The sequence below is a fragment of the Coregonus clupeaformis genome, chromosome 19, assembly GCF_020615455.1.
Source record: "Coregonus clupeaformis isolate EN_2021a chromosome 19, ASM2061545v1, whole genome shotgun sequence".
NCBI lineage: Eukaryota > Metazoa > Chordata > Actinopteri > Salmoniformes > Salmonidae > Coregonus > Coregonus clupeaformis.
Genome location: NC_059210.1, coordinates 54,407,614 through 54,429,513, shown reverse-complemented (window position 1 = coordinate 54,429,513; position 21,900 = coordinate 54,407,614). Strand labels below are relative to the sequence as shown.

At 43.4% G+C, this 21,900-nt stretch overlaps 1 protein-coding gene across 2 annotated transcripts in view; it reads right to left on the bottom strand.

Annotated features, from left to right (window-relative positions):
• LOC121532283 (UPF0606 protein KIAA1549) overlaps window positions 1-21,900 on the bottom strand; it is an 83,416-nt gene that overhangs the window by 22,772 nt on the left and 38,744 nt on the right. For both annotated transcript variants that reach the window (XM_041838134.2, XM_041838135.2), the window contains exons 3-10: window positions 18,696-20,993; window positions 18,174-18,262; window positions 16,463-16,622; window positions 16,182-16,312; window positions 8,098-8,278; window positions 7,827-7,886; window positions 7,504-7,649; window positions 776-953 (exon numbers count right to left, since the gene is read on the bottom strand). In XM_041838134.2, the coding sequence (XP_041694068.2) occupies window positions 776-953; window positions 7,504-7,649; window positions 7,827-7,886; window positions 8,098-8,278; window positions 16,182-16,312; window positions 16,463-16,622; window positions 18,174-18,262; window positions 18,696-20,993 (3,243 nt within the window). The remainder of the gene's footprint in view (window positions 1-775; window positions 954-7,503; window positions 7,650-7,826; window positions 7,887-8,097; window positions 8,279-16,181; window positions 16,313-16,462; window positions 16,623-18,173; window positions 18,263-18,695; window positions 20,994-21,900) is intronic.

Below are 21,900 nucleotides of genomic sequence, written 5' to 3'. Positions count from 1 at the left end.
GTATGTCTTTCTGTCTGTGTGTGCACGTCTGTCTGTGTCTATGTGTTTTTGTCCCCATCCCCATCAGAATTCCAAACTTCCACACAGAGTTCATTCATAAACAGCTACAGTAGTTACACTGCCTGCTACACACACACACACACACACACACACACACACACACACACACACACACACACACACACACACACGTCTTACGGCTGTCTGTTCTTCTGCTGCTACTCTGCAATTAAGGGACTTCATTAGGCTTAGCTAAGGCTTGCCGTATCCCCTGGGAAAACCCTCACCTGCCATAAGAGCAGCCTTAAAGCAGGGACAGAAATCCCTTGAAGTGCTTTGACTCTGACTGTGTTAGTTAGGCTTACATCTCGAACATGGATATATAATGAGGAGGCGAGGCATTTGGCCCAGTGTATAGGATGAGGTAATTAGTTCAAACGCTGCCAAATAAACACCAACATATACTGAGCAATTAGTCGGTATTCTTTTAACTGTGCAGATTTACTGTCCTATGATCAGGAGCTCCAAAGGCTTAATGAACACTATTCTGTGCCAATGAATGCACTGATTCATGGATGTATATATGGAGGAGGTGCTCCATACATCAAAGCTGATTGCTGTGTATACAACAGGGGTCCTTCATTCATATTCCAATTCAACTGAGCTCAGCTCATTTCAACTCCAGTAAGGGTAGCGTGGGCAGGCAGACTTACCCTGTTCCCAATTTCTGTTTGTGCTGTCTTGCCATCTCTAACTAGGCTAAGGCTCTACTTACGTGTAGCCAGGATGCCCTGTACTCTGTAGCCCAGTACGATGGCTGCCCTTTGCACATCCAGTCTGTTCAGAATGTTGGCTGTGGTGATGGCAGGCAGCCGCTGTCCGCTAGGACCGTCCACAAAGTACACCATCTCCAGAGGGTGGTCCGCTCCCACCAGCCTGGTCGTACTCACAATCTGGAGGGAGATGTGTGTTACTGTTAACATCAGCAGTTATAGACTGGAAAGTTGCTGCGACAATGCCTTGTACTAGGGTTGCATAATTTCAGTAACTTTCCCCAAATTCCCTGGTTTTCCAGAAATCCTGGTTGGAAGATTCCTGGAATCACGAGGGAATAAACAGGGAAATCCAGGAATCCTCCAACCAGGATTTCTGGGAAACCGGGGAATATTGGGAAAGTTACCGGAATTTTGCAACACTACCTGGTTTTCTTTCCCCGTTATCCAATAACTATTAAAAACAAAAACATACATTTTAAGTGAGAATAGGCATTGGTCTGAAGCAGAAAAAGAAAGGAAATTCAGGAGCACCACGATGCCTATTCCATCCCATGCTCTACCAAGGTTTTCCAACACACAGCTTTGACCTACTACAGTAGATATGTTGGTAATGTACTTCAAACTATGGTGTAGGCAGGTTGCTTAGGATTCAAACCTTCTCAAACAGCCTAATTCATACTCTTAGAGGAGATGCTTCCACAATAATGTTATTTGTACCGCATACAAGGTAAAGTATTGGATTCATCACACACCACAGTAAGACATTATCCCATTACGCTACCTTTTCATACTTTTTTAATTAAATGAATGCAAGCTTTGCTTTTATACTTACAAGACCATCTTGCTTGATTGAGCTGTTTTGTCTTGTAGTAATGTGGTGCATGCCTGTATTTCCTTAAACCCTTATTTTAGCAAAACATGTCATAATTAAAAAAATCAAAATCACATCCTTTTTTGGTCAGTAGGTGCCCAACATAACAGGTGGTGGTGTGTTGGACACAGTAGCTCAGATAGATAGAGCCTGCCTGTATTCCTGATTTCTGTAATGGTTAGTTTACCTTTGTAATATTGAATTAAGCTCAGAACCACTTGTGTTTCAAACATGGTCCTGTTTTATCAATTGCTGTGCTGATCAATGGACAGTTCATTACCTCTGTCAAAATAATATATTGCTTAAAGTTGTTTGTACTTGTATTTACATTTACATTTCATTTACATTTTAGTCATTTAGCAGACGCTCTTATCCAGAGCGACTTACAGTTAGTGCATACATTTTCATACTGGCCCCCCTGGCCCCCCGTGGGAATCGAACCCACAACCCTGGCGTTGCAAGCGCCATGCTCTACCAACTGAGTTACAGCCTTATTCTATATTCCCCTCATCAATCTACACCAATAATCCATAATGACAAAGCAAAAACTGTTTTTTAGAATGTTTTGCAAATTTATTTAAAAAATGAAATATCACATTTACATAAGTATTCAGACCCTTTACTCAGTACTTTGTTGAAGCACCTTTGGCAGCGATTACAGCCTTGAGTCTTGGGTATGACGCTACAAGCTTGGCACACCTGTATTTGGGGGGTTTCTCCCATTTTTCTCTGAAGATCCTCTCAAGCTCTGTCAGGTTGGATGGGGACCGTCGCTGCACATCTTTTTTCAGGTCTCTCCAAAGATGTTCGAACAGGTTCAAGTCCGGGCTCTGGCTGGGCCACTCAAGGACATTCAGAGACTTGCCCCGAAACCACTCCTGCGTTGTCTTGGCCGTGTGCTTAGGGTTGTTGTCCTGTTGGAAGGTGCACCTTCGCCTCAGTCTGAGGTCCTGAGCAGGTTTTCATCAAGGATCTCTCTGTACTTTGCGCCGTTCATTTTTCCCTCGATCCTGACTAGTCTCCCAGCCCTGCCGCTGAAAAACATCCCCACAGCATGACGCTGCCACCACCATGCTTCACCATAGGGATGGTGCCAGGTTTCCTCCAGATGTGACGCTTGGCATTCAGGCCAAATAGTTCAATCTTGGTTTCATCAGACCAGAGAATCTCGTTTCTCATGTTCTGAGAGTCCTTTAGGTGCCTTTTGGCAAACTCCAAGCGGGCTGTCATGTGCCTTTTACTGAGGAGTGGCTTCAGTCTGGCCACTCTAACATAAAGGCCTGATTGGTGGAGTGTTGCAGAGATGGTTGTCCTTCTGGAAGGTTCTCCCATCTCCACAGTGAAACTCTGTCAGAGTGACCATCGGGTTCTTGGCTCTAGGAAGAGTCTTGGTGGTTCTAAACTTCTTCCATTTAAGAATGATGGAGGCCACTGTGTTCTTGGGGACCTTCAATGCTGCAGAAATGTTTTAGTACCCTTCCCCAAATCTGTGCCTCAACACAATCCTGTCTCGGAGCTCTACAGACAATTCCGTCGACCTAATTGCTTGGTTTTTGCTCTGACATGCACTGTCAACTGTGGGACCTTATATAGACTGGCGTGTGCCTTTCCAAATCATGTCCAATCAATTGAATTTACCACAGGTGGACTCCAATCAAGTTGTAGAAACATCAAGGATTATCAATGGAAACAGGATGCACCTGAGCTCAATTTCGAGTCTCATAGCAAAGGGTCTGAATATTTATGTAAATAAGGTATTTCTGCAAACATTTCTAAAAACCTGTTTTCACTTTGTCATTATGGGGTATTGTGTGTAGATTTAATATTTTTTATTTATTTATCCATTTTAGAATAAGGCTGTAACATAACAAAATGTGGAAAAAGTCAATGGTCTGAATACTTTCCGAATGCACTGTATGATATGTTACGAATTCCAATTTGTTGTTGCTAACGTTAGCTAGGTGGCTAACGTTATTGTTAGCTAGGTGGCTAACGGTAGCTAGGCTAGGGGTTAGGGTTAATGTTAGTGTTAGGTGTTACGTTAAAGGGTTAAGGGGAAGGGTTAGCTAACATGCTAAGTAGTTGAAAAGTAGCTAAAAAGTAGTAAGTAGCTGCAAAGTTGGTAATTAGCTAAAATGCTAAAGTTGTCCATGATGAGATTGGAACACTCAACCTTTGGGTTGCTAGACATTCGCATTATACGCCCATCCTTCCACCCCGACTAACTACCCTCGTTTTTTCCTTAAGTAACCTGCTGTCTTATGTAACCATTCCCAACGTAACATATCATACTAATTTACGTCTAGTCTATGAGAACAGGCTGCAACACAGCATGTAGTGCATGCAGTGACTCTGGCATTGTTTTACACTGGTGCAGCCTACTGACTACTTTTTACTTGTGCATGGCAACTTCAGATTCTGTTTACATATGCGTTTGGGATTCAACCATTTACTATATGCGGTTCATAACTAGCTTACTGTTTCTTAACAAAACAATTTGTTTTCTTGGCTATGGTTTGTGTGGTCTTGGTTGTTTTTCGAAGGAAATGTAGCGTAACGTTAGCTAACTGCAGTGTTCGTCCTGTCTGAAATCTGGCTACCTCATTTTACTTTTACTGTAGCTTGGTCTGTGCAATGCAAATGAACGTGAGGAGCGTGGCATTTTCCCAAAGTGGTGGTTTTAAACTTAATTAACTAGTTATGTCTTGTGTAATAAAGTATGATCTGGCCATACACATTAGCTAACGTACAATCTTACGTTGGCTAAGGTTACTTAGCTAGCTAAAGTTAATTGGCTATCATAGCAGCCAAGGATGTTCGCTAGTTTAGTTGTGCATATTTGTTTGTGCAACGATTACACGCAAGTGTCTAGATCAGCAGTTTACACATGATGATTTCAGGCTTATGTGAAAAACCTTACTTGGCAAAATATAGTTAGCTAGCTAGCTTTCCTCGCTTGTTGGTTAGCTACCTAGCAAACGTTAGCTCTCATCTGACTGGTATAACGTTACGTTAGCTATCTAGCACATTCTAGCTACCTTTATTTGCCTGTTTGTTAACTAGCTAGCTTTCAGCTGACTGGTGGTAGCTAGCTACAGAGGCTAGCTGCTGGACTTTGTACACACAAGCTATCATTAGCTACGTAACGTTAGCTACCTAGCTAATCAAAATATCTGTTTGCATTTATTGATTAACCTCAGCTTGAATACCACCATATATCTAGCTATATACAGTAGATTAGGTTTGATCGCATACACTTCTTATGACTGGAAGCATGGTGCAAGCAGCTGTGTTGTTGCCGAGCAACCAACCTGGTGTTAAAACTCTGAGTTTCGGCTAAAAACGATGTTAGCATTGTCAGAAATGCTACAAAAAGGTAGCACATCGTTGATTCATAACAGACAGTATTGAGCACGTGAGAGCGATACATTATAAATGTAATAAAAACTGTTGCACCTACAAACTTATTCCATCCTGCATTTTTTAAGTACAATGGTCACTTTATTGACGCTATAGTCTCTTTTTAATCCGACGTCTAAAATTTGAGCTAGGTCGGCGCAAGAAATACTCTTACAAATAAATTGCTAATGACCCTTTAAAAAAATCTGCTATGTGGTTCTCGGTAACGGCCGGACGGCTCATGACGAGAGGCGGGGAGTGTGTTGTGTATCTCCAAATCAAGTTGATTTCTGAATTTTCATCGAGATTAGTGTCACATTGGCTTAGATATGACGGTAGGGAGATTTGAATGTAACATTGAGCTTCAACCAATACCTATATATAGCCCCCACAATAATGTAGCAGTAGTCTAGAAGGGGTATTGGTGGATGTGGCTGCAAACAGAGTTAGAATAGTACAGTGTTAGTCACATCAACTGGTAAAAGCTTCCTTCTTTACTCAGTCTATATTATTTCTCGTGGTGAGCTCTCCATGAATCGGAACAGTGAGACTCATTATCGAGGGCTTGTAGTCTTTTCTACCCAGAGTCACACTGCTTTACTAATCAAGCTCTGCCTTTTGTGGTTCTCCACAGCACCTGCTCTACTCCCCTCTCCCTCTCTTCACAACAACATTTAGGGGACAGGATAGGCCAGGGTATCCATGGCAACACCACCTATTCATCACAGGCCAGCCACTCAAAGACCAACCACCAAGTCTCTTTTTCTTTCTTTCAAGACCCGTTACTTGAAAGCTGTGTCGCCAGTCACTAATAGCAGATCAATTATTAATTATCTGTCTCTTTCGCTCTCTCTCATTCTGCCTGGCAGCTGGAGTTATTATAAAACCAGAAATCTGCTCTAGTTGTGGGGAGGGAAATGTTATCAAGCCCTGTGGAGGAGGCAGAGAGGGTGCGATGGTGTACATGCAGGTGGGAGATGTTAGTGATAAATATCATAGCACCCTCAGAGATCTGCTTCCCAGATCTCCACTGATAGACCCACGGACGTTTCATGAGTAGTGAATTAGCTATGATTAGAGGTCTATTAGAGTACCACAGTATGAGTCATAATACCCATAAAACCTAGCGGTCAAACAGGGAAATGGTTCCAATAGTTTTTGCACCATTCATTTTTCCCATAGGGGATTTTAGAAACACTTAAAATAAGGGCTGTGTTTCGTGTAGGCTTACCGTGGCATGACGTTTTGATAACAGTGTAAATCTCTCTAGGACAATGTGACTTTTATCAATATATTCGCATGTATTTACCCCAAAAAAATTACGATCTGGATGAGACTGACGTATCGAGGCAAAGGTAAGAATCTCTGGATTAACTATCTAATTTTAGCTAAATGTAGTAATGAATAAATTGGCAACATTTCTTTAAATTGACAATTCTGTGAACTGTCTTGTGCAAGTTTTAAATTGACACAATACCTGTTAGAAAAGGTGTCAGCTAGAGATGACGTGTCGGAGCTTGCAGGGATTGGTAGTTTTGCATGTCTACTTTGATGCTAATTAGCATTTTCGAATCTGAGAGTAAATAGAGCCAAATATATTGATAAAAGTAACCTTGTCCGAGAGAGATTTACATGGTTATCAAAATGTCACGTCAGGGTAAGCCTACACGAAACACAGCCCTTATTTTAAGTGTTTTCTAAAATCCCCTATGGGAAAAATGAATGGTGGAAAAACAATTGGAACCATTTCCCTGTTTGACCGGTAGGTTTTATGGGTATTATGACACCCCCACTGTGGGGCTCTATTGGTGGAATTCTAATAGGTCTCGGCAAATGGCATTCTACTTCATTTCCCCTCAGTATGAATATGATTATTCACCCACACAAATGTAATGATGGTGCTTTTCTGTTTTTAGCCTTGAAAAGAAAATGTCATATTAGACTGCTCTGGCCTCTTGTTTTTTTGCATTTCAAGGACTGTCGTCAGTGTTTGTCTGGCTCTAAATAACACAGTGAGACTGTCTGCTCTACTTGTGATCACTAAAACCCTGCTGCCTCTCTCAGCCTGTCACAAAGAAGCCCTAGTTTGACTTGACAGAATCAGTACGCTGGCATCACCTGTGAAAGTCCACAGCCAGAGAGAGTTGGATATGGAGGTGTTTGTGTGTGTGTGTGTGTGAAGGGGTGTGGTTCATGTGGGGCCACACACTGTTCATCATTCCACTCTAATAAACCTGGAGACTGGATGTGGGTTAGTGGCTGGCTGAGGAAACCCAGGTTGTTTTTCTGTCAGGTCACACACGACTCGGGCTTACTCTCTTCAGTATCACAGCCTAGCCTAGGAGTTATTACCACAGGGTGAGAGCTGTACTTGGTGTACTTAAGAGCTATAGTCAAGCACAGCACGAGATAACTAAGATGATTCTCAGTATAGTATAGTGTCTCTGATGTGGTTACCTGAACACTGTGGTTGGCCACGCTGGTGGCTCTCTTGGTACGCCTGGCCACCCCCAGCACCTCTCCCAGCAGCAGGGCCACACGACGCTCCATCTTGGCCTGGAAGGTCCGACCGTCCACCCCCTGGTCCAGCACACCCAGCATCACTGGACGGGAAACAGAGGGTTATGATATCACACAGGACAGGGAATACAGAGCCAACACATTGCCTATCACACAGCTAGAATATAGGCCCTTGAATGTATATCCATCCTCTAGCTGCAGTTGAGATTTAGATTAAGTATTCCACCCAAAGTCAGAGGTGTTGACAAGGGGAAGCATACCTGTTCTAACCCAAGACGAGCGAAGCAACTGGGTGGTGTTCAACTCTGGGTAGTGAAAAGCTATTGGGAAAAGAAGAGAGGGAAATCAGGCAAGTACAGACAACCTAAAAATACTCCCTATTGAGGTATAAAATAGGTGCTTAGAAGGTAAAGCAGATTGACTAATAGAATACAATCGATTAGAATACATGTATTTCCCCCAAGGGAACATCCCAGTAGGGGTACTTGGCATAAAATCCCAATCCATTAGACAGTATGGTAATGGACTCACGCTCGGCGATCTGCAGCACGGGAAAGCCCAGGTAGTAGCTGAACTCCACCATGTTGAGCAGCCTCAGGTGGTTGCTGACCTCTGACCCCTTCAGGTAGCCGACGGCGTCGCGCACCGCGAAGGTCACGTCCACTGGCTCCCTCTGCTGACTCCTGGGCTGATTCATGGTGATGTTCACAATCTAGGAAAAGATTACATACACATATACAGGGCTCTATTTTAACAAACATAAAGCAATGGTAAATGTATGCGCTGGCAGTAGAGCTATACGTTGGTGTGTGTCATAAATATTTTTGCTATTTTCACAACCAGAATTACGGGCGCAGTAGCTGGCGGTGGCGCGAAAAGGCTGGGTTTTGATGAATTAACAAGTTGAAGGAGTGTCGAGGCTTGACCCCTCACTGGCCAATCAGAATGTTTCCCATGGCTAAATATGTGGTTGCTTCAAGTTGTATATTTACGGTATTTTATGTATTGCGTTTGGTAAATAGCCTACCCCATATTTGCTAAATACGTTGAACATGTTTTTGAACAGTAAAAAACCAGTTAAAAAAACCCAGTAAAAACCAGTAAAAGAAAGTGGTGGTCCCACTTGCTATCATAAGTTGAATGCACCAATTTGTAAGTCGCTCTGTATAAGAGCGTCTGCTAAATGATGTAAATGTAAATGTAATGTAACTGCATGGCTTCAGTATGGAAATATATTGTTAACATAGCTTTCACACTTTTGTAAGATTGTATTTATTTTTAAACAATACAAAACATACACATACAAACGACAGCATACAACACACACAAACTTCAATGACATCACAACTGCCCAGACCCACCTGCTAACACCCCCATCTCCAGCCCCCGCATCCCTCTCTGCCACATGGCCTCAAACCGCACCATTTTGTTTATCTCCGTCGCCCACACACTTTCAACATTTAGATAATAAAGCATTTGACCTTTCCATTGTGTTAACGATGGAAGATTGATTGATTTACAGTATTTTCAAGATGATTGACGGGAAAAGTATCAACCAACCCATCGGTTATCTCACTGCACCCTCAAATGCCATTTCTTGAAATATGCAGACAGACTGATTAAAAGTAAATTTACATTGTAATACTTCTGACAGCCAACATTCCAACTACGCCCATAACCCCTGGACTCCATAGGATTCCCAGAAGGCATGTACCATTGATTCATTGCTAGTTTCACACCCAAGACATGACGATGCTGTTGTGCTGCAGAATATGCGAACTTTGCTTCCTGTATAATACATTCTATACAATCCAGTTTATACTGGATTAAGCGTAAATTTTTTGTTAACTGTAATTTTGTTAGTTACACTACATGACCAAAAGTATGTGGACACCTGCTTGTCGAACATCTCATTCCAAAACCATGGACATTAATATGGAGTTGGTCCCCCCTTTACTGCTATAACAGCCTCGACTCTTCTGGGAAGGCTTTCCACTAGATGTTGGAACATTGTTGCGGGGACTTGCCCCATTTCAGCCACAAGAGCATTAGTGAGGTCGGGCACTGATGTTGGGCGATTAGGCCTCACTTGCAGTCATTCCAATTAATCCCAAAGGTGTTTGATGGGGTTGAGGTCAGGGATCTGTGCAGGCCAGTCAAGTTGGCACTATGCATTCGGGTAGGTAGCGTTCTCCTGGCATCTGCCAAACCCAGATTCGTCCGTCAGACTGCCAGATGGTGAAGCGTGATTCATCACTCCAGAGAACGCGTTTCCACTGCTCCAGAGTCCAATGGCGGGAGCTTTACACCACTCCAGCCGACGCTTGGCATTGCACATGGTGATCTTAGGCTTGTGTGCAGCTGCACAGCCATGGAAACCCATTTCATGAATCTCCCGACGAACAGTTCCTGTGCTGACGTTGCTTCCAGAGGCAGTTTGGAAGTCGGTAGTGAGTGTTGCAACCGAGGACAGATGATTTTTATACACTACGTGCTTCAGCACTCGGCGATCCCAATCGGTGAGCTTGTGTGGCCTACCGCTTCGCGGCTGAGCCGTTGTTGATCCTAGACGTTTCCACTTCACATTAACAGCACTTACAGTTGACCGGGGAAGCTCTAGCAGGGCAGAAATGTTACCTACTGACTTGTTGGAAAGGTGGCATCCTATGACGGTGCCACGTTGAAAGTCACTGAGCTCTTCAGTAAGGCCATTCTACTGCCAATATTTGTCTATGGAGATTGCATGGCTGTGTGCTCGATTTTATACACCTGTCAGCAATGGGTGTGGCTGAAATAGCTGAATCCACTAATTTGAAGAGATGTCTACATACTTTTGTATATACAGTGCATTCGGAAAGTATTCAGACCCCTTTACTTTTTCCACATTTTGTTGCGTTACAGCCTTATTCTAAAATGGATTAAATTGTTTTTCTATAATGACAAAGCAAAAACAGGTTCTTAGAAATGTTTGCAAATTTATAAAAAAAAAAAACTGCAATATCACATTTACATAAGTATTCAGACCCTTTACTCAGTACTTTGTTGAAGCACCTTTGGCATCAATTACAGCCTCAAGTCTTCTTGGGTATGACGCTACAAACTTGGCACACCTGTATTTGGGTAGTTTCTCCCATTCTTCTCTGCAGATCCTCTCAAGCTCTGTCAGGCTGGACGGGGAGCGTCGCTGCACAGCTATTTTCAGGTCTCTCCAGAGATGTTCGATTGGGTTCAAGTCCGGGCTCTGGCTGGGCCACTCAAGGACATTCAGAGACTTGCCCCGAAGCCACTCCTGTGTTGTCTTGGCTGTGTGCTTAGGGTCGTTGTCCTGTTGGAAGGTGAACCTTTGCCCCAGTCTGAGGTCCTAAACGCTCTGGAGCAGCCTTATTCCATTTTAGAATAAGGCTGTAACGTAACAAAAATGTGGAAAAGGTCAAGGGGTCTGAATACTTTCTGAATGCACTGTACAGCATAGTGTATGTTCCAACATTCCCACTATCTTGTGTCAATATCAATTATTTTTAAGTCTTACTTCCAATAGTTTATATTTTTTTTCTATGAGATTGTCAGTTGGATAGTCTCTCTGCAAGGTTTTGTATATCTTACCTATCATATGAATATCCTTTTCTGACGCAAATAGGATTCCCTCAAGATTGCTTTGATATCTAAAAGATTTCAAATCAAAACTTAAGTTGCATGTATTTGAAAAAAATCTACATTGGTCAGTCCAAAATTGCTTTTTAATTCTGTCATGGACATACATTTATTTCCTATTACCAGGTCATTTATGGTTTCTATGCCTATAGGTTTCCATGTGGGACAATTTAGATCAGTGAATTCTGAAAAGCTATCAAAGGATTGTTCCATAGGGTTGTGTTTTTAGGGAGTGATATTGGTTCTTGTAGAATAAGTTTCATTTTCTCCCATATTGTTATAGTGTTCTTAACTATGAAGTTGTTCATGTTCTTAGCTTTATCCTTTGAAAATAGACACCTGAAAATATTCTGGGGATGAGCGTGTTTGACCCCCTTCAATATGTACCCATTGGTCCTCTTTAGTGCATTTAACTATATGTTGCAAGTAAAAGCGAGTTGATACAATTCCAAGTCTGGAAGGTTAAAACCACCCTCAGACTTAGGGAGATGTTTTTTTTATTTGCCCATATAAAGTCTAATGAGCGAGTATACTTTTTTAAAGAACTTCTTCAGTGGGGTAACTGGTATTATCGAGAATAAATGGAAAAACTTGGGAGCCATGTCATTCTGAAGAGGTTTATTCTACCTGTAAGATTTATGGGAAGATTGTTATATTTAATTAGATCTGCTTTCATATTGTTAAGTAATGGGATAAATATACATCTTTATATATGTGTTGTCACTTATTAAGCATCCTAAGTATTTTATATTTTTTTGTGGTCCACTTAAAGGATTGCTGTAGATCATGAGTTATTTTTTTTATTTTTCCTATTGCCATTATTTCATTTTTTTCCCACATTAATTTTATATCCTGAGATTTTAGAGTATTCTGAACATATTTTTTGCAAGGGGGACATTTTGTTTTCAATATTGGTCAAGTATATCAGGAGATCATCTGCAAATAAGTTTAGTTTATATTCATGTTTACCAATACTGATACCTTGTTACGTTTGGGTCCTGTCTAATTGTTTCTGCAAGCGGTTCAATTGACAGTGCAAACAGAATGGGAGAGAGAGGACATCCCTGCCTTGTGCCCCTTTCTAAAGCAATTTCAACGCTCAAACCGCTAGGGGAATGTACACTCACCGTTACTGCTCCAAAATATATAGCTATAGCCTACCATCGCCGTTGATATGGCCAGTAGTGACTTTGAAAGGTAAACAAACAAACAAGCGGATTCAGTGCAACGGACAGCGATCTGAATTCCCGCGATATGACAGTTACAGTGAGGGAAAAAAGTATTTGATCCCGTGCTGATTTTGTACGTTTGCCCACTGACAAAGAAATGATCAGTCTATAATTTTAATGGTAGGTTTATTTGAACAGTGAGAGACAGAATAACAACAACAAAATCCAGAAAAACACATGTCAAAAATGTTATAAATTGATTTGCATTTTAATGAGGGAAATAAGTATTTGACCCCCTCTCAATCAGAAAGATTTCTGGCTCCCAGGTGTCTTTTATACAGGTAATGAGCTGAGATTAGGAGCATACTCTTAAAGGGAGTGCTCCTAATCTCAGTTTGTTACCTGTATAAAATACACCTGTCCACAGAAGCAATCAATCAGATTCCAAACTCTCCACCATGGCCAAGACCAAAGAGCTCTCCAAGGACGTCAGGGACAAGATTGTAGACCTACACAAGGCTGGAATGGGCTACAAGACCATCGGCAAGCAGCTTGGTAAGAAGGTGACAACAGTTGGTGCGATTATTCACAAATGGAAGAAACACAAAATAACTGTCAATCTCCCTCGGCCTGGGGCTCCATGCAAGATCTCACCTCGTGGAGTTGCAATGATCATCAGAACGGTGAGGAATCAGCCCAGAACTACACGGGAGGATCTTGTCAATGATCTCAAGGCAGCTGGGACCATAGTCACCAAGAAAACAAATGGTAACACACTACGCCGTGAAGGACTAAAATCCTGCAGCGCCCGCAAGGTCCCCCTGCTCAAGAAAGCACATATACAGGCCCGTCTGAAGTTTGCCAATGAACATCTGAATGATTCAGAGGAGAACTGGTTGAAAGTGTTGTGGTCAGATGAGACCAAAATGGAGCTCTTTGGCATCAACTTACCTCGCGGTGTTTGGAGGAGGAGGAATGCTGCCTATAACCCCAAGAACACCATCCCCACCGTCAAAAATGGAGGTGGAAACATTATGCTTTGGGGGTGTTTTTCTGCTAAGGGGACAGGACAACTTCACCGCATCAAAGGGATGATGGACGGGGCCATGTACCGTCAAATCTTGGGTGAGAACCTCCTTCCCTCAGCCAGGGCATTGAAAATGGGTCGTGGATGGGTATTCCAGCATGACAATGACCCAAAACACATGGCCAAGGCAACAAAGGAGTGGCTCAAGAAGAGCATATTAAGGTCCTGGAGTGGCCTAGCCAGTCTCCAGACCTTAATCCCATAGAAAATCTGTGGAGGGAGCTGAAGGTTCAAGTTGCCAAACGTCAGCCTCAAAACCTTAATGACTTGGAGAAGATCTGCAAAGAGGAGTGGGATAAAATCCCTCCTGAGATGTGTGCAAACCTGGTGTCCAACTACAAGAAACATCTGACCTCTGTGATTGCCAACAAGGGTTTTGCCACCAAGTACTAAGTCATGTTTTGCAGAGGGGTCAAATACTTATTTTCCTCATTAAAATGCAAATCAATTTATAACATTTTTGACATGCGTTTTTCAGGATTTTTTTGTTGTTATTCTGTCTCTCACTGTTCAAATAAACCTACCATTAAAATTATAGACTGATCATTTCTTTGTCAGTGGGCAAACATACAAAATCAGCAGGGGATCAAATACTTGTTTCCCTCACTGTAGGTCCAACAGAGAAAAGTGGAAGACACATTTCTGGACTAAATGATAAACGAAAAACAATAAGCAGTCTTTTTAAATAACTTGATGTTCTTAAACAGGCTTCCTACAGACACTGAAACCTTTCATGCAATGGGCATCGCACATAATAAGTCCAAATGTTTCACAGAAGCTGCACAAAGATGTCCAATATAAATAAAAAAGGGGAACGTCTTGATTGTTTTGCTGCTCGTGATATTTTAATAAAACATTGGTGATGTATGTCTCCCGAGTGGCGCAGTGGTCTAAGGCACTGCATCGCAGTGCTAGCTGTGCCACTAGAGATCCTGGTTCGAATCCAGGCTCTGTCGTAGCCGGCCGCGACCGGGAGACCCATGGGGCGGCGTGCAATTGGCCCAGCGTCGTCCAGGGTAGGGGAGGGAATGGCTGGCAGGGATGTAGCTCAGTTGATAGAGCATGGCGTTTGCAACGCCAGGGTTGTGGGTTCGATTCCCACAGGGGGTATGAAAAATAATAATGTATGCACTAACTGTAAGTCGCTCTGGATAAGAGCGTCTGCTAAATGACTAAAATGTAATGTAAATGTATGTACATAATGCTACTGTGTACGCCTCCGCTGGCAAAATCAATGACATAACCAATTGCGTTACCGCTAAGACCAGCTTTTGGTCAGTCTTAAATATCCTTAGTTGCACTTACTGAAATTGGCATATTGGCGTACGTTTTAAAGGACACACCTCCAATATTTCCACCCCTCCCACCTCAGAGCAAGCGAGCTGATGTTAGACAGGTAAATTGCCGAACCTGGCGTACGGGCTGGAAAATGCCAGTGCAACAGTTTTTACATGACGAAATTGCAAACTGACGTGTGTTTGACACTTGCGCCTTCTTACCGCCAGCTGAAAATAGAGCCCACAATGTCTTTGAGCTGGTGATGGATATCAAAAGTTCAGTAAATGGTCAAAAGAGACTGCACAACAAACCCTGTCATCAATAAAACCACATGTGAGCATACATGGCAGTGTGATGCAGCAGGAGAGCTTGGCCCAGATTGATTTCATTTCATTTCCGGAATTGAAATAGGAAGGGAATTGAAAATAAAATGAACAGCCATAATTAAAAGGGCATTTTCCAGATATGAATTTAATGCCCAGTATAATCCCTTCATTAACGGAGTATGAAATCTATGTCTGAACACTCTCCATATCCTTTTGGCTTGCTATGTTCAAGAACGTCAAACATGAACAGCCAAATAAGCACTTTCTCAACTGAATTACTTAATTAGTGGGCAACCTCTGCAAGAACCTGAATCAATAAACCTATGCTGATAATTTTGGTCTTGAATGAGTGACCACTGATCTAAACAGACTTGTGAGCTGGAGTCTCTGAGACCAGCACTTAGGTTGTATTACTGCAGCACACACATTCACACAAACCACACATTTCAGCCATTACTCCCTGTCGCTCCCCAAGCCTCAACAATTACAATTAAGTCAAGCAGATCCTGCCTCTCTTACTCTCCCAAATCCAAGCAAAGCAAGCCACTACTGCTGCTGCATTCGCACACAGTAACCCAATTAGTTTCTAAGTTTCCTGGCCTCAGCCGACCGACTCTCTTGGAGAGCTTTTCTTTCTTTTTCGTTCCACTTCCAGACTTATTTTAGCAGATGCTGCTCTTAGAGAGTTCTAGCAGGGAGAGCACAGCTACACGGCCAGTGGTCTTTAGTAATAATAAATGTGTGAGCTAAGTGCTTCTGACATAAATGGGTTGCGATCAGGGGTGATTCCAAATGATCATTGCCAAGTCGTTGAACTCTGGGGGTGAAAACGGTGGTCCTCTGTAGCTCAGCTGGTAGAGCACGGCGCTTGTAACGCCAAGGTAGTGGGTTCGATCCCCGGGACCACCCATACACAAAAATGTATGCACGCACGACTGTAAGTCGCTTTGGATAAAAGCGTCTGCTAAATGGCATATTATATTATTATATTATAAAACCCAGGAAGGAGTAAGTGACTGGTAATGAAAACAGAGCATTAGAAGAAGCTCTACTCTATTTTAGTTGACTGGAGTGCTACAGTGTTTTCAGTAGGTCTCCACTTACGTGCACAGTGAAGTTCGTGGACTCCTGCGCGCGTCGGCGCACTTCGGCGTACGCCATGGTCAGGCCTTTCTCAATGCGCTCGCTGAAGTTGCAGACTCGCACGTCGATGTGGCTGGGCACAAACTGCAGCACTGGTCAGGGAAACAGAAGGGCAGGGATAAGTCTAAACATTCAGACACATACTGTACAGTGCAGAAAACCTAAACAGAAACCAGCATACTGGGTACGCACTATTAAAATAAAAGTGGCTTGTATTGTTCGACACAAAACAGTGCTCTTACCTGAGTGGACTTGGTACTGGTGGTCTGGTACCTTCCAGTAGTGTGAGATGGGCTGGAAGCGTCGGCCTGACTTGCGCAGGGCGTTGATGACAGATATGGCTGTGTACACCAAGGGACCCGACACTGCCCGGAACACAAAGTCTGGAGGGCTCTTAGCAACCTTTACCAAGACACAGAAAATACATAATTAGAACTTCTCTTCATGGCAAATAATAGTTATTTATTCACTTTTAATGATGGAGTTTAGATGGGCTGTATTTGAAGTCTTTCAATTCAACTGTCTTTTTGTCTTACTTTCAACTTCTACCATCCTCCAAATGCAGCTGAATATATCCAGTTTGTTCCAGAGTTCTTGCACCTTGGTTGAACTACGAGGTACTGTACACACACTACTTTTTTCCTTTGCACTGTACAGCATTTAAACAGTTAACGGTAGAGACAGTGTTTTAAGGTCACTGCCGGGCCATGAAGTGTTGCGTGTGCAGTTAGTCATTCTTGTGGTTTGTTTATCAAAGAGCCTGGAGAGAAAAAAGCTAACAGGAAGTGGGCTGTCCTTCCTGGCGCATCCCATCCCTATACCCCCACACACACCACCAGGATTATTATAGAACACAACAGCCTCTTACCCACCGCTGCAGCTCCCTACACTCTTAGAGAAAAGGGTTCCAAAAGGGTTCTTCAGCTGTCCCCATAGGAGAACATTTTTGGTTCCAGGTAGAACCCCTTTTGGTTCCAGGTAGAACCCTTTCTACCGAGGGTTCTACATGGAACCAAAAGGGTTCTACCCGCAACCAACAAAGGTTATTCAAAGGGTTTTCCTATGGGGACAGCCGAAGTACCCTTTAAAGGTTCTAGATGGCACCTTTTTTTCTAAGAGTGTCCCACTTGATTAACCCTTAGCCTACAATGATTGCGCCCCTGCAGAAATCTAATTAACATAATAAAAAACATCCCCATCAAAATCTGTCTGTTTAAGCTAGAGATATGTTTTTTTGCATGGGCTGCGTCTCAATCTACCGCATCCGCCGATATCGCCCTTCCGCATCTGCGGTGAAAGGTGGCAGAGCTAGAGCGGTGTTTGTCAGACCATGAGACATCCCGAAAATCGGTCTTCTCACAAAATCATTTGTAGCGTCCGAACGGTTTGACCTACAAACTATTATGACCACTCTATTGAAAGATGAGACTCATGAACACGATGGTGTTCTCCACCAACAAGACTCGTCTGAAGGTCCCCGGTACCAGTTTAAAAAATGAATGGAAGTATATATGGAGATAGTTTAGTGCCTAAAATAAGGGGATAAATGTTTTTAAAAAATGTTTCCTGATCTTTCTTATATCTCTCAGATATAGGACAGACACTTCAGAACAAACTTACTTTAGATTTTTGGGGGGACTATCTGTTGTTCCATGTAGTGAATCTGTTATTCAATGCGTTTCTATTGGCTTATAGCAGTAATGCCAAATTCAATGTTTCACCCAATAATGTTTTAATAAAGAAATTCAAAATCAAATAGCTAAATAATCCTTGGTATGACCATCTTAAAACAATTCCATATGTTAGCTTTTATGTATAGCCTAGCTTAACTTTATCACTGTAAAGACTAAAGACAAAGGCTGCTTTTTCAGTTCACTGTTACTTCTATCCATTTCATTAAGTGAAGTTTAAAATCCCAATAAAAGGTGCCCATGGTGCCCCATCATAATGTACCTGCAATTCAATTGATTTATTGAATTCAGTCTTCAGGACATCTCGGACTTGGGATTTGGCATATCCAACAGTGGCCCCAGGGGGAAAACCTGCAGAGGGTGGAAGCACACATAGGGAGCACATCTCATCTCGATCATGTCTCATTGAGAACATTCTGTTATAGATTAATTAAGTGTACAATATTATCAAAACATTAAATCACAAACCATGATTTTCATATGAAAAATTAAAGAATAACACTTCAGAGTTGTAAATTAGTACATTTTAGTCATTTTAGCAGACGCTCTTATCCAGAGCGACTTACAGTTAGTTAGTGCATACATTATTAGTATTATTATTATTGTATTATTTTTATACTGGCCCCCCGTGGGAATCGAACCCACAACCCTGGCGTTGCAAACGCCATGCTCTACCAACTGAGCTACACGGGACTATTAGTAACATTGATCAAGTTGACATTCCACACAATGTTGCTGTCATTAAAAAAGTATATCAATATGACAAAGAGGTAATTCAACTTACCGACTTTAACAAAGTACACAGGCTTGGTGACGTTACAGAGGTACTGGTGGCCAATGGTTGTAGGCGGGCTCTTCGTGGTTGTTATGTTTAAGGGGGTGGTGGTGGCCAGAGCAGCGGTTGTAGAGGCCTCAGTGGTGATGGTGGTAGTAGTAGTAGTAGTAGTAGTAGTAGTAGTAGTAGTAGTGGTGGTGGTGGCAGGATCAGTTGTGGAGGGGGTGTCTAGGGTGCTAACTGTAGTCTGACTGTCGTTGGTCACCGCTGTGACAGGACTATCCGTATCAATGCCTTGGTCAGCCATGACTGACACCGGGGGGAAGGTGGTGGCATTGGTGGATGGTTCTGTGGGGCCTGAGGTGACATTGGGGGGTAATTCTGTCTGACCAGGCACTGGGGTGAATGCGACAGAGGTGGTCAACACAGGAGTGACGGGAGCGGTGCTGAGGGCCGTCTCTGTGGCGTTGGGGGACACAAACCACTGGATGTCTGTCTCAGAGGCCATAGCACTAGGCTGCACAGACACTAAGACAGAGCTGCTGTCCAGTCCGACACTGGAGGTGGCCACAGGGCTCGTCCATTCCCCGGAGGACACCTGACCAGTGACACCCCACAGGGAGGATGTGAGGTCCATGGAGGGGGTTGGTGCTACTGAAGGCTCCAGGAACGGCACTGAGAAATTCAGAGAAGTCATCTCCGTGCCGTCTGCTGTGGTTGTATTGAGAGGCTCTGAGCCAGATATATCAGAGGACTCTTCGATCCAGGTAGTGTTGTCAGAAGGCTGGACCTCCACTCCATCCACTCCATAGGAGGCTGTGAGAATGTGGCTGGGGTCCACAGTGAAGGCGCTGGTGGCCATGATGTGGTTGGTGCTGATGGACATCAGGGAGAAACGTCTGGAGGTGGTGGTCACGTTAGTGCCTCTGTGTTCTTCTGAGTCATCGTTGGTCAGCTGGATGGTGTAGTACTCCAGGCTGTTCATGTCTGGTAGGAGAAGGTCTGTTGGTTCAACGGTGAAGGTATCTGTCCAGTCTACATCTGAACCTTCTGGTAGACTACCTTGAGGTGTTGGTGTTGGTGTTGAGGCTAGCATGGGGTGACTGGGAGATGGATGGATAGAGGGAGGAACAGATGTGGCGGCCACACTTCTAACACCAGAGCTGTAATCTGTTGTAGTGAGACTAAGTGAAGACGTCACGTGACGCATCGAGGAGAAGGACACGCCGACCCGGGAGGGGAAGGAGGTGTCGTAGCTTTCCGCGTTGGAGTCCTCCAGGTCGTACATGTCCGTGGGCAGGTTGGTGACCAGGGAGAAGTCGTCGCCCTCCGAGCCCATAAAGGTCATGGTCTCCAGGTAGTCTCCGGAGCCCCAGTCCACCGCCATGGTGTTGGTGGGGAAGAAGTCCTCAGTAGGGACCATGGTGGGCTCGGCCGAGGAGGACGTGGTCTGAGGGTTCAGAAAAGGCACATAGCTGGGAGCCAGCTGCATTTCAGGCGATAGTTTCAGGAGCATGTGGATACCTTGGGCAGCATCGTCCTTCTGCATGAGCTCACTGTTGGGGCGCAGGTGATCCAGATCGATTAATCTACTGGAGGGCTCAAGTGGCAGTTTGGGATCCAGCGAGAGATCTCCTAAACTCTGGGACACGTCTGGATTAGGTCTAGACTCTGGGCTGGCTTGGTCTGATGGGGCTGCTACATCTACAAGATTGTCAACAGGCAGTCTAGGCAGGTCGAGGGGTCCAACAGGAAGTGATGTCATAAGTGCAGGAGTTGTCTGTTTTGATGGATCTTGCTGGTTGCTGGGGAGTAATAATGGAGGTTCATCTGAAGCTCTTTCATTAGAGTTTGGGACAATGAACTGTGGAGATGTAGTCCCACTGGTGGCTGTAGAGAAGTTCAAGGGTGTTGTGGATGTGTTGGACTGTGGTCCGAGAAGCTTCTGGTTTGGTACTGTAACAAAGGTTGAAGAGGTAGCTGCCATGGTTGAGATAGGCCCAGAGAGCTTCATGTCCCTTGAGAGTCGGGCAGGGCCTTCAGGTTGTTGCTGAAGGCCAATCACAGGCTCCGAAGAGCTAAAAGGGGGAGTGGACAGAGGGTCTGGACCAATTGGGAGGGGGTCACTAGACCTAGAAGGTGACTCAAGTGGTAGGGGACCAGGTGAAAGGAGAGCTGTAGTTGTAGTGTCGTCTAGGTGCTCAGAGGCCTCAGTGTGTGAAACTAATAAGGCTGAGGGTGATTCAGTCCAGCTTGATACGTCTTCCCGAAACTCTTCCAACATGGTGGGATCCAACGAAGGCCAGTCTATCGAAAAAGAAACAACAACAACAACAACATGTCAAACATGAATTAAGACTGCACTGAAATATTTGATGATCATTGCAACACCTAGAGTATTGTGGAAAATAGCCTGCTCTTCAAATTGACTAAGAGAGAATTATGATCTCATGGACGATTTGTTGTTGTTGTTGTTATACAGTGAACCTTTTTTTTTTCCATTTTCTTGCTCAGTGAGTTCTGCCAAAAACCTTTGGAAATGACCAGGAAGGAAGCCATCCATCACTCTTCAGAGAACAAAGTAGGCTATAAATGTTGAACAAAATTGCAGGATCAAATCAAACAACACTGGATGAAGGCAACAGATTTAACCTAGTGATTCAAAGGGGATAAGCTATGGAGGCATTTCCACACAGGCATGGAATTATAGACATCTCCTACATCACATCAATAGGATAGGTCTCAATACGTTCTATCAGGCTCTTTAGCCTTTAGAGTAGCAGCCCACTGTGCAAAAACTGGTGGAATCAATGTTGTTTCAACATCATTTGTCAACGTATTGTGACGTGGAATCTACGCGGAAAATACATTAGATTTGAAAAAATGCATCAATGTAAACTGTTGTTTTGAGGGTCAAATTTAAACCACAGAATTATGTCATCAAGAAAACCAAATTTCTACATCGACAAACCTTGTATAAAATATGTAGAATTTCTACCTTTAACAAAACGTCTGATTTTCAAAGTTATATCCACTATCAGAAAAAAAACTATACTGGGCAGCACCTCCTACTGGATAATTTATCTATCTACAGCTACCTTTTGGTCTCAACCAAGCCCAGACCTGCTTAGCTATGATATTTGTCACTGACTATTACCAACGTGCTATCGTGAGAAGGATTGCGAGAGCTCCACTTAAAAACTACATAGATTCA